The sequence below is a fragment of the Solanum pennellii genome, chromosome 3 (genome assembly GCF_001406875.1).
Source record: "Solanum pennellii chromosome 3, SPENNV200".
Classification (NCBI taxonomy): Eukaryota; Viridiplantae; Streptophyta; class Magnoliopsida; order Solanales; family Solanaceae; genus Solanum; species Solanum pennellii.
This window is the reverse complement of record NC_028639.1, coordinates 55,427,163-55,440,609: the sequence shown is the minus strand read 5'-3', so window position 1 is coordinate 55,440,609 and position 13,447 is coordinate 55,427,163. Positions and strand designations below refer to the sequence as shown.

At 29.7% G+C, this 13,447-nt stretch overlaps 1 protein-coding gene across 8 annotated transcripts; it reads left to right on the top strand.

The window, feature by feature from the left end:
• The first annotated feature begins 4,653 nt into the window (after positions 1 to 4,653).
• On the top strand, positions 4,654 to 9,200 carry LOC107015412 (trehalose-phosphate phosphatase A-like). 8 transcript variants are annotated; one of them, XM_027915822.1, is made up of 14 exons: positions 4,654 to 4,993; positions 5,075 to 5,129; positions 6,362 to 6,410; positions 6,499 to 6,982; positions 7,093 to 7,233; positions 7,320 to 7,391; positions 7,518 to 7,637; positions 7,734 to 7,790; positions 7,880 to 7,981; positions 8,119 to 8,196; positions 8,286 to 8,355; positions 8,451 to 8,521; positions 8,600 to 8,692; positions 8,774 to 9,200. In XM_027915822.1, the coding sequence occupies exons 4-14, from the start codon at positions 6,689 to 6,691 to the stop codon at positions 8,828 to 8,830; spliced, it is 1,155 nt and encodes a 384-aa protein (XP_027771623.1). In that variant the 5' UTR covers positions 4,654 to 4,993; positions 5,075 to 5,129; positions 6,362 to 6,410; positions 6,499 to 6,688; the 3' UTR covers positions 8,831 to 9,200. The 8 variants fall into 8 exon arrangements, with proteins under 8 accessions (XP_027771623.1, XP_015071154.1, XP_015071158.1 ...); XM_015215668.2 differs by having other exon boundaries at positions 6,492 to 6,982; XM_015215672.2 differs by lacking the exons at positions 4,654 to 4,993; positions 5,075 to 5,129 and adding an exon at positions 5,776 to 5,968.
• The last annotated feature ends 4,247 nt before the right edge of the window (positions 9,201 to 13,447 follow it).

Genomic DNA, 13,447 nt, shown 5'->3' with positions numbered 1-13,447 from the left:
AATTTGTCTTTACCTATTATATTATAATCTTATGTTATCCTTTTAACATACCATATTTTGTTTTTTTTAGTAGATTTATCATTTAAATTATTGATATGTGACCTATATGATGATGAAGAACAATGTAATTTATCTAAATATTATATTTATTAAAATGATACAATAATAATACAATACATTATAAAAAGATACGTAACAATTCGAGTATATACAAGCTATTTCTTTAAGTTATTTCTCATAAGATCGATATATTTAAGCTAAACGTATAATAAAAGAAATATAACGAAAGATATATTTAAGCTAGTAGTGATATATTTGACCCTTCCCGTTTGATCTACATCATTGTCCCATGGCAGTGACAGAATTGGACAACTCATTAAAAAAAAAAATGAATCCCCACCAGTTAGGAGAGTGACAATAATAATAAGCTGTAATTTAGATCCCTGTCACATTTATTTCCTTTTCGTTGTATAAATCATACTGCCTCCTTCTTGATACCTAAATTATGTTTGGTCCACCCTCACTTCCCTAAATTAAGAATGTTTGGTCCACCTTCCCCATTCAGTCCTTTCATCATATAAATATATGTGATATGTCTCCTCCTAATACACATCAATTGAGATGAATCAAACTCTAATAACATATTAACGCACGTTTTATTTCTATCTAGTAATTTGACGTAGTCAATTTTCTTTAATTTCTACTATCAAAAGTTGGATTTGTGTGAGTTGTGATGCCTCAGCGTAGACTCAGCTTTGTACACATCCAAGTAGGCAACACGCATGCATTACCTACATTTGGACTCTTCACTTTTCTAAAACATTTATTTTCTTTTTGCCCAAAGTATCTTCCATTCAGGTTTCATAAGCATTTAATTACATTCATATTACAAAAGCTTTCTTCTAGAATATAATTGTTACATTTAATATAGCCAATAGAGTTTTTCTCTGTAAAGTTTGGCAAATGAATAGCATTGCATGTGATACATGTCGTTTCAAACATCATTTCTTTCAATCGGTGGGTCCAATTTATACATTTTTATGTTATTTTCAGGAGAAAAATAATTGTAAAAAAAATTTAAATTAAATAAGCGTTAAGTAGAAAGACGATTGAGTTGACGTATCAAAGATATTCTATAAGACTAATCAAGGATATATATAATTTCACCCGATCTTTCTTAGTTAGCGTGCGACTAATGTGATATCTCAAAGAGGAGGCTAGTTGATCTCTTTCTCAGTTAAACTTAGTACATATGATTTATCTAATACAATTTATATCTATTTATTATAAACTAATTCATCGAATGCACACCGAATGAATAACTAATGAATTTTTCTACCCATTAATTAAACTACAATTTACGTCATCATCCAATCATAGTATCATCTAATAATTAATATTAGTCCCACCACCACCACTCGCTTCTTTTGGCTGCAACGCAAGTTGCATTGGCACAATTGTATTATTATCTATCTACCACTCCATTTGATTTTACATATGAATTAAGATTATATACAATAATAATATAATTTAATTTATTATAAAAAGTAATTTTACAAATATAAGAATTAGTAAAATTTAAAAATTGAATCGAGAAATAATTGTTTCGGCAGAAAATGACCAAAAAAAGATGCGTCGTCTGTTCCAAAAAGAAGCAAACATTAAAGGATCTTTAGAGAGACCCCACATGTACTTGCATACCAAATCTCACTTGTAAACCATTTTTTTTCTTTTTCCTTTTCCTTTTTTTAATCTCTTTCCTATCTCATCCATAAATCAAATATTTTTTTGGATAATAATATTTTATATTTATATGTGATAGTAATTTTATTACTCTAATTATAGGTAGTAAGAGAAAATAATTTGAAGAGTGTTAATTTCTTAAATCAAGTATGTGATAATAGTAATTCAAATTTTATTTTTGAATTATGTTTTTTTTTATCTCCTGTATCAAATGATTTTCAGAAATTTTATTTCATAAGATATTTAAAATATTAATTTACATTTTGTTTGATTAAGATATAACTAATTTTACGATAGGTTCATATTTTCAAATAATAACGTGTGAATATGATACCAAACTTAATTTTTATGTATCTTACATTAATTGAATTAATTAAAAAATTATAATTTAAAATAATTTAATCTGTGAAGGTTGTTATTTACATTATCGGTTTATAATTATTTGTTAGGTAAGGTTATGCACTTTTCTCAAGGAAAATTTAATACAAAGTGTAATTTAATTAATATAACCATACTATATTAAGAAAATCAAAAGTTTACATAGCTTTTTAATTAAACAGAATTGAATAATATTAAGAGAAAAATTGAAAGAAAAAAATTAATTATTTTTTGACTGTCTAGATTAACAATTAATTTTACATATTTATTATTAATATACGTGACAAACAAATATGAACTGATTGAGTATTTAATTTTTGTGTATGACCTATGGATTCTATTTAAAACTCATTTCCAGCTGGGATGGGACCCACAAATAGCACCAGCAATCAATCAAAGATTCATGTAATCACTCACGAGACACAAGTACTATCCACTAATCCAACTTGTATTAACATTCAAGTTTGAAAAAAAATAATTGATAAAACTTTACAATAGTTTGTGTGGTAATGATAGAATTGTTTTAAAAAAAAATTAATAATTTAAATTTTAATTAGAGGTTTGAAATTTTTTATATAATCATCAATATTGAATAAAAAATGATATAATTGATCTTTTTATTATTAAATTATATCTTAATTAAAACGATTATGAAATTTCGAAATAAAAATATCAGATCGAGCCAAAGTTGACGTTTATAGTCGATTGGCTGGAAAAGAAAAGGTTGTGTGAATTAAGCAATGTTGGATGTCTTTGGTGTAAAAAATTACTAATTTATTTACCATTTTTATTAGTTGGTCCATATACTTTATCTTATCATTGACCAATATTTAGGCGACGTTTAACCAAATGATGTGAAATTATGATACTAAATTATACGATATGAGATTGAATTTTTTTTAGCATGCAATTCATATTTTTAAATATTATATTTGCTCATAAATATAACCTGCCCACCCCAATAAGCTTTGAAAATTATATTTTAAAAAATCTCAAATTTTATATATAATTTCATTAAATAAGCAAAAATTCATAATAAAAATGTAATATGCTATCATAAAGTTATTTTAAAAATATATATATTAATTGAACTTCAATTTTTTTATCGGATGTCCCCGAAAGGACATTAAACTCTAATTCAATAAAAAAATTGAACATAAATTATAGTGTTCTATTCTTTAACATGATCCTCTCACCTGGTAAACGTTGATTTGAAATAATATAAAACTTAATTGATAAAAGTAATTGTTAAATTCTATATAAATGATTTATAAATTGATAAGAATAATATCAGCTATAACTTTTATTTACATATTAAATAAATAACCGGTAGATAAAAATGATTTTCTTTATTAATATAAATTTGTCAAACATTTTTATTTAAAAAACATGAAATACTCAGATTAAACTTTTATGTGAATTTAAGATAAATTCACATATTCAAATACTTACCTTATAACACTATCCATATCTTGTTTGTATTAAATTTTATTTAGTTTATAAAAAATTTATGAAGATTATCAATAGTTAAATAACTGTATAGAAAACATTATGAGTGAGGTTCTCTTTTGTCTTTTAATTTCATGGTCCCACTCCCAGTGTATGCTAGAAAACAAGGAGGGTGTAAGATGTTAAAACTTAAAAGTAGTCATAATTTTATCAAAAAAACATTCTCAAATGTAACCGGTAATAGTAGTATTTTTGGCATGATGGGTCGGGTCAAAATAAGAATGGGTCCCCCCGTATTTGAACATTTTGTGCCACCCAATCCTTGAGTTTTTTAACCGCAGGCGAGCCCAGCTGGCATGAAAATGACCACACTAAGTCATTGGGACCCACAATTAACGTGGCCACGTCATCCTGACACAATCACAGGTGTCCTTCAACTTCTTCAACATTAAAGTCTCTTTTCCACGTGTCATCGCGTCGATTTTTTCCTTCTTAATATTTCCTGTTTATGGTAGGGGGCCATGCTTAGCTTGGCAGTTTATACTATTATTTTATACGAGGGTAAAAAATTAAAATACCTAATATATGAATAATTAAATCATATACAGTTAATAGCTAGATGAAATGCTACATAAAATAATTAATACTTGCATAATATTTTAGTCCTATATTAAAAATACTCTTAATTTAATTTCGTCCCTCATAAATTTCATATATTATAAGTGATCCGAACCTGTTCGAAGCGAGCCTCCAATAAAGGCAAGTGAAGTTGGCTATTAAAAGACCTCCTACTGGTCAATTCAAAGTGATGGCAGGAAAAATGTTGGTGGAGCCTGAGTTATTGGTTGATATTAGTAAATTCAGTGCGCAGGGAAGCCAGTCCAAGAGGGGAAAGTTTGATGTTCCATGCATCAATTTCAACCCCTTATTATTAAATTGTCAAAATCATGCTAGTAGTGACTAATAACAACAATTAAGATTGCTGTTTTAGTAAAAGGCTATGTGCTAAGTGAAACATTTTCCATTTTCTTTCCAACTTATACGAACAAAATATTAAAAAAAATATCAATACACAAAGCAAATATATATATATATATATATATTAAAACATTAACAAAGGTAGGAGGAGTTGAAAAAGTAAATTTGCATTTAAAATGTTTGGTGGTTGGTGTAATTTCAACTGTCACGCACGCCATGGGGAAATGAAAAGCGTGGTCAAACCGCGGTTGGGTTTTTCTGATTTGGTTGGAATTGAACTACAAAGGGGAACCCTTTGCCTTCTCCACCACGTCTCTCATTATATAAACAACCCTTCCTCCCTAGTCTTTTCTTCTTTCTCTTTTTTTCCCCTCTTACATTTTTTTCCCCACATTTCCTTCTCCGTGATTTTTCTTCCTCTTCTAGGGTTTCGTTGTTGCCAGAGGTAAGCTGACGTCATTGCCTATCGTCTTGTTCTTCGAGTCTGCTTTTATATGATAACATTTTTGTTTTTATCACATTTTAGGCGTCCTTCCATTTACACGTTTCCACTGCTGCATTCAATTGTCGTCCCTACTCCGGTTAGTACAAACTATGTTTTGATAATTTTTTTATTTTTTGGGATTATTGTGTCCTCTGTTTTTTGTAAAAGTTCTTTTTTATATTTTCGTTGTTACGCGGAATTATTTATCATGATTTTTTTTTGTTTTGAATAGAAATGTTAGATATTATATTGTGAAATCGGTGGTGCTGTTTCAAGTGATTGATAAGTTCGGTTATTTCTACCATTATTTTTGTAATGGAGCTGTGTATGATGTGATATATATGTCATTTTTGGATATCATGTTCATCTGTCAATTTTTCGAAAATCATTTTCAATTTAATTGTTGTTAGATTCTTCTTCCTGTAATAATATTAAGTCGATACATTTTTCTTTTCACAGATATAATCAATACATTATATCTTTGTATCCAAGTGTTGATGGATATATATATATTTTGATCTTTGAAGAGAGAAAACATTGTTCTTGAAAATAAAAGGTTCGATAGGCAATCGTTATGTCCAAATATTTCTATTTCTTGGTGGTGGTCACCAAGTTGGTGTATGAAAGCAACTATAATATGGAGAAATGTGTATTTAGCATGATTCTTGGTTTATCTTCAATGTCATGGTTTTGTTCTATTACTAGAATTTAATGGGAGGGGTCCATATTTAATGCCTCCCCATGCTTCTTTGTAGGACCATAATATGTGGTTGCATCTGCTGTTTTTTTCCTCTCAATTTGTGGGCTATGGGGAGATTAACAGCTACCTACTGCCAATTGTCAAATTTTCTTACCAAATATTAGTTAGTATTTGAACCATTAGTTTAATTAATTTATGAGACCTCTCAGACAACCTGTTGTTTTATTCATTCAAAGGTAATCAGAGAATGTATTTGTTTCATTAATGTTTATAATTGTTTGTTAGTAGTTAGGCCCTATAATAAGTTCACAGCAACTCATGCAGTGTCTCAATTGTATGCTATATGGAATCTACAGAACCCTTTGATTTGTCTTTTTTGTGTATGGTATTGATTGACATTCTTTAAATTAGAAATCTTTCAAGTCTTGTTCTACTTGCTTTTCTTTTTTGGGTGCGATCTTTCCCCTTTTCCTGGTTGTGATTAATCTTATTATGCAAATTGCTTGATGTTACAAACTTTCTAGGCGTTCTGTTGCATTCTAGATGCTGCATATCCGTTTATTACATCTCTGTGATATTGAGACGTACATCTTCTTAACATATATATCCTTCTGATCCATATTTTGCAGTTTGTTGACTGACTAGAAAAGTGAGGCTAAGAAGTGGGAAGATGTGCAAGTAAGATCTACATTGGATCGTAATTTATGAATTTGACATTGAATTCTTTCCGTAAGTCACTCATTGTCTGGTGATTGTCAGTTTCCAGGGCTCTTTTGCTTAATGGACCGTACGCCTGGCTGCAGTGATAAGGTTACTTTGAAGAAGTGGTTTTTCATCGACAAAAGGGTTGGTTAAAAGTGTGTGAAACAATTTAAGAGCAGAGTAACTCAAACCATTGTCAACTGCTTGCATAGTTTTAAAACTTATTTTCTGCCATAAAAAAGATACCGGGCACAATGGACCTGAAATCAAATACATCCCCTGTTGTCACCGATCCTGCCCCACTGACTCCGTCCAGATTGGGCATCCACTCAGCTTTGATGCCATACTCTCCGGCTGGGCCAACTTTCTCCCCCACACTCTTCCTTACTATCCCAAGGAAGAAGCCTGGAATTTTAGATGATGTTAGATCAAATACTTGGTTGGTGGATGCCATGAAATCTTCATCTCCTACACATAGAAAGAAAAGTAAGGATTCCACTGCTGAACTAGCATCAAATGAAAATGATCTTGCCTACCGCATATGGATGGTAATGCTCTTTATGTTCTTTGTAATCTAATTTAGTCAATATTTTGCCTGGATCCTACTTGCAGAAGAATACAAGAGAAGTATTGTAATATTTTTTTTGTGCTTTTGCAGCTCAAGTATCCCTCGGCACTTTCATCATTTGAACAAATCACAAATTATGCAAAAGGCAAAAGATTAGCACTTTTTCTGGACTATGATGGGACTTTATCACCAATTGTAGATGATCCAGATCGAGCTTTCATGTCTAGTGCTGTGAGTATTTTAACTTTTTAATGGGAGAAAGTTTGTGCGACACTCATTATAGGATTCCTTTTTTACACTAAGTCACTCTTTTTCAGATGCGTGGTGCTGTGAGGAATGTGGCTAAATATTTTCCCACAGCAATTATTAGTGGGAGAAGTCGTGATAAGGTGCCTATCAATGCTTTCATTTTAGTGTGTTTGAACTAGACTTCTTTTTTATGTATAAATATTATCATTTCTATGTTTAAGGCTTACAAGATTCTACTCTTATTGATTGGATATTCTCGTGTCCAGGTACATGACTTTGTCGGACTATCTGAACTTTACTACGCTGGTAGTCACGGCATGGATATAATGTGCCCTGTTCGAGCCATTTCTGATGACTATAGTTGTATTAGATCTACTGACAAGCAGGTAATGATGCTAAATCTAATCTTTATTGAAAAAAATGAGACATCCAACCATCTTGTCTTATGAGCTACTGACCACAATCAACTTCTGTGAACACAGGGCAAGGAAGTTAATCTTTTCCAACCTGCTAGTGAGTTCTTACCAATGATCGAGGAGGTAAATAAGAATTTTGTGCTAAAAGATTATTATTTCGATTTGTAACATTACTCCATATAAAACATTGTTTTTAATATATTCTCAAACAGGTTCTTAGATCTCTTGTTGAGCTCACAAAAGACATCAGCGGAGCAAAGGTTGAGAACAACAAATTCTGTGTTTCGGTACACTACCGTAATGTAGACGAGAAGGTATGAATAGATACTTTTGGTTAAAGTCAAATTAAAAGACTCTTTACATTTCTCACTGATTTTTTAAATAAGATTATGTTACTTTACCTGTCAGAAAATTCTTATCCCTTGTATTGTGCTTGCTTAAATTATTACAGAGTTGGTCAACCATCGCCGAATCTGTTGATGATTTGTTAAAACACTACCCCCGTCTGCGATTGACACATGGCCGGAAGGTACACATCTGAGACTGCTTTTGCAGTGCATTTTGCAGGGCAGTAGGAAAGTTAACTCCTCTAACTAGATTCTCCTCAATCTTATTCAGGTTTTAGAAGTCAGGCCTGTGCTTAACTGGGACAAAGGAAAAGCTGTTGAGTTCTTACTTGAATCATTGGGTGAGTGAGATGTCCTTGATTGCTTTATGTAACTAGTTACTGGATGTTCCAACAGTTAAAACTAACGCAAGTGCATGTTTTTTTCTTTTTTTAAGGGTTGAATAATTGTGATGATGTTCTTCCCATTTACATAGGAGATGATCGTACAGATGAAGATGCATTTAAGGTAAAGTTTAACAGACCTACTTTTCCTTGAGGAATCATCAACCATGTTTATTAAGTTGCCTAATGTGCTTGTTAACAGGTGTTGAGAGAGGGAAATAAAGGTTACGGAATCTTAGTTTCTTCTGCTCCAAAAGAAAGCAATGCATTCTACTCTCTGAGGGATCCATCTGAGGTATGAAAGTAATTGAAGTTGCTTGAGGAACCTACATTCTTAGTATAAGATTTTATAGAGATTGCATTTCTGTGGTTTTAGGTGATGGAATTCCTCAAGTGCTTGGTATCATGGAAGAAGTCAAGTTGTAGCAATTAACTTATCGAATACATATATATACCCCATTTTGTTGGATTTTTTTGTTATGAAGATGGAATGACTAGTTGTGGGGATGGTTTAGGGAGCGGAGGTGCTTATTAAAAGTTTCGAGAGACGAGAATCAGGATATTCTAATTTGCTGTTTCTGCTCAGAGCTTTTCTTTGTAAATTCATTTTCGTAATTGCTGCATCAAGGATGCCCTTAGCCCAGCCAATGTATTTCTTAGTCATCCATCTTCATATTTCTTTTTTATTTTGTTTTTGACTTTGGCTACCACTTCTCTCCCCAAGGGAGAGTGTACCTTGTTCGACACCTTAATTTCTTTATCTTATTAATTTATGTTCAAGAGTATTTTATTGCCCTATTCTATCACACTGCTTTGAAGATTGCATGTCATCTTTTCAATAGCCCATACATATTCGAAAATTTAAGATTAATCCAAGCTAATTTGAGCAGTGAACCTACACATATGTGATCCCATTGAAATTGCTCTGCGTTCAACGCAGGGGCGGATCTATCTGGAAGGATGGGGTGCCACGGCATCCAGTGATCTCAAAAAAAACATTGCATATATGTGTATATGTATAATAATTGAATAAATATTACGTTTGTCAACCAGTAAATGTAATACGTAATAGGTAAAATTTTAGGGTAGGACCAAGAGGGCACCAAATATTGCAAACATGAGAAACTATTAGTGCTCCCTCTGAAAACTCAAAGATGAATTTGTGTTTGTTCAAAGGAGGGTAGAGTTAGGTGGCAAAGAGAGTTCAAAATATGAGCCTAAAATCAAGAGAACCCAATTTTACTAAATTGCTCAGTATTTTTTTTTATTTCCTTGAAATATTATATGAGTTAGTTAATTAGGTGTAAATTATCATTGGGAAAATTGTGTATTATAACAACATATTAATTTAAAATAAATGTTATAGTTATAGTTTCATTTAATTTCGAATTGCATCAAACTTCTTCTCATTCGCCTCTCCCCTCTCCGGAATCTCGCTCGATCTCTTTTTCAGTCATCTCTCGCCTCTGTCACTTTATACAAATAGAAGTGTATAATTTGAGTTTGTGTTTGTATAAAGCAAAGGAGACGGTATATACAAATACAAACAATATTTCTTCATCCTATACACTTATGATTATACAAATACAAATCTTCCTTTACTCAATTCTCTTTTGAATTTTTTTCTCACTTTACACACACACAAATTGTACAAATATAATATATAATTTGTGTGTATAAAGAAGAGAGAAAAACCTTTGATATCAATACAAATGTTTTAACTCGATTCAATTGTATATGATTCAATTTTATGCAGATATACAAACACAGTTATTGATACCTATACATAGTAGGTTACACATACAATTATCTAACCGATATACATATACAATCCATCTATCTCCATTCTCATCCCTCTCACGCTCGTCTCTCTCCTCTCTTTTTCAATCTCGTTTGCCGCTTTAGCTTAAAACAAAGAACATATACATATATAAACATAATTTTTATATATAGAGATGAATTAACGCTTGATTTATACAAATCGCCACGATATGCAAATCATATGCTCCATAGCAAACATAATTTGGCTATGATACGCAAATAACAAAACTATAGTTAAAAACGCTGATACGATTATTTAGCCTATATTAGGTACTATAGCTATAGTTTCAAAAAATTGTAATTCGCAATTATAGTTTCTCCAATTCTTGTTATTTTCCTGATTTGTATAAATCCAGAATTTGTATAATTAGTTCATGATTGTATAAATTTAAAATTTTGTATATGTTTGTCCTAGCTATTTGAATACGATTTATAAAAAATCCATAATAAATTACCATATTTGTATATTGACATGCGAACTGTACAAACGGATCTAAAAATTTCCTAAATGTATAAATTCAGAATTTATATATACTTATCCTGTTTGTATATTTTCAAGCGAAATATACAAAAAAACAGAAATATACAATCCAAACTATAACTATAAAGTGTAATTATTGAAATTATATATATAAAGTTTTATTATATCTATTATTTTGTTATTTCTAAATTTTTCTCAAGAAGGAGGATTGATCTCACCCACCTTCCTAAAATATGACTTAAAAAGAGCCTTAGTTTCGGCGTCTAAACCAAAGCACCCACCAAGCTTTTTGTTCTATGGGTGCTAGCTCACCGTTATTTATATACTTAAAATAAATTTGGTATTTCTACTTAAATCTGTGTAGTTGGAGTTGAAATCAATGGGAGCACCCGTAGCATGCTACGTGGGTTCGCTCATGTGACTGGTATTTCAAATATGTACAAATCACTCTAGATTTATATAGATACGTGTATTTAGTATATATCTAGATATATGTGAATTTTACTCATATTTTTCTCTATTTTTATATATTCGGTGATAAAATATGTATATCTAAATATATAATATGTAGAAAGTTTTTTATTAGTGATAAAATACGTAATAATTTAAAAGTATAAATAGTAATAATATGTATAATTATCTAGTTTCTTCTTAATTTCATCAACTCATTTAAGTTGACCACCACTCCTAGTCTCGTAGACAACAATCTAACTTTTAATGTCCATGCTTTTAGGGATGACAATAGGGCACGCTGGATGGATGCGGAGTGGGTTAAAGTGGATTTTTTGAAAATTAATATGGTACGGATTGCAGATATGTAATTTTGTGTAATAAACTTAATTTTAATTTTTACATATAATAAGAGTGATATAATATTATTTATTAAAATAATTTCTTTAAAGTACTAAAATATTCAAGATAGTAAATAAAAATGGCTCAATTAAAAAATACAATTCTTACATATTTTCTAATTGAACTTTAAAAAATAAACTAAGTCACCATCCTACTAAATACTCATTTCTCCCTATGTCCCTAATTACTTGTCCATTTTTGAATTGACACATCTATTAAGAAAATAATGATTGAAATAGTGAGTTTACCATTTCACTCATATTAATTATGAAGTGGCTGAATTAAAAATTTAAAATTTACAAGAAGTTATACCTTTTCTAAATAATAAATTAAGGGTATAATAGGTAAAAAGAATTGTTCTTTCTTGATTTGTAAAAATGAATCAGTAATTAGGAACAACTAAAAAGAAAAAGTCAACAAGTAATTAGTGACATAGGGAGTACAAGTTAATGAAAATATGAATTCATAAAAATCCTTTTTTATCAGTAAGTTTGACCAGAATGATAAAATATCACTCTATGTTATGTTATCTTTTTGAATATTTTTACCCTTTTAATTTTACTATATTTTAATTTAAAAATAAAAAAATAATTTATTTTAAAATAAAAAAATTTTCTAATCATTTAATATTGCCCTTTATTTTTTTAAGTATGGAACTTTAACTACGAAAAAGAATGTACATGCTTTGCCGTTTGGTCCCGTTAGAGGAAAAGACATTAAGCAAAAAGAAGCCACGTGAATATGCAACTTCTAGACTAGATGAGAGGAACAAACTCACGAGAGTCATAACAACTTATCACCTAATTGAAATCATTAATTTGCATTAATTGGATTCCAAAACATGAAGCATCATACTATCTCCGTTCATTTTTATTTGTTATAAATGTGTTCTTCTATAATTAATTTGATTAATTTCTAAAATTATATTAGAGATTAATTTGATATTTTAAATAAAAAATTCAAATATTTAAAAATTATATGCAAAGTATTATAAATCATAAATTTTTGCATATCAATATAATTAAAAAAATATATCTTAAAATATTAATTAAAATTTTTACGGTTTAATTTTAAAAATGGAAATCATATTAATTAAAAATGGAGAGGAATAGTACTTAAAAGATCACATTTTATTTGCTTTTTTTTTCCTCACTTCCTTTTCCGACAAGTGCCAATCTTTTCTACTTTTAAAATTATTGGGCCTAATCAATAAAAGTGAAATCTAACTAAAAAGTTCTCTTTTAGCATTAGATTAAGCTTTTTTCCTTCCTGTATTATGCTTTCCTCTCCAAAATTTTAGGATTATTTATTTCAAAGCATTTTAATATATATAATTATCATGTTTTTTTCAGTTAATACTGTAAATTATGGAATGTTGTTAAATGTTACCTTTTGAACTGTAACATATTTTATTTAAAGCCTAATTTCTCTACAATGCAAGTGACTTGGAGAATGGCTTCACTCTCTTTGTAGTATGTGGAGCAAGAAAATAGAAAGAGAAAAAAATGAAAACATATATATCATTTTACTTTGATGTAAACACTCGATGCGGATAAGTTTTTTCACTTTTTAGACATTGAAGTGTAAAAAGAATTGTCACATTAACACATTTAAAGCAACAATCAGGCCAATAAGCTTTTTTCTCCTAAAAATTACTCACTATGATTTTTAATCAAAAAAATCATTAAAAAATTTTACTTACCAAATCACAGAATCTATTTAATTATTTTTTAAATATTAGATTTTTATTTAAAATAAAAAATAAAAAATAAAAGATAATCTATGTAAACTATTTTAATGACTCCAATCACTAAATACAACATATAATATTGATTCATTTATTTCACCTGATTGCACGTGTACACATTTTTCTTCTTTGAAATTAGCTTCTTCTTT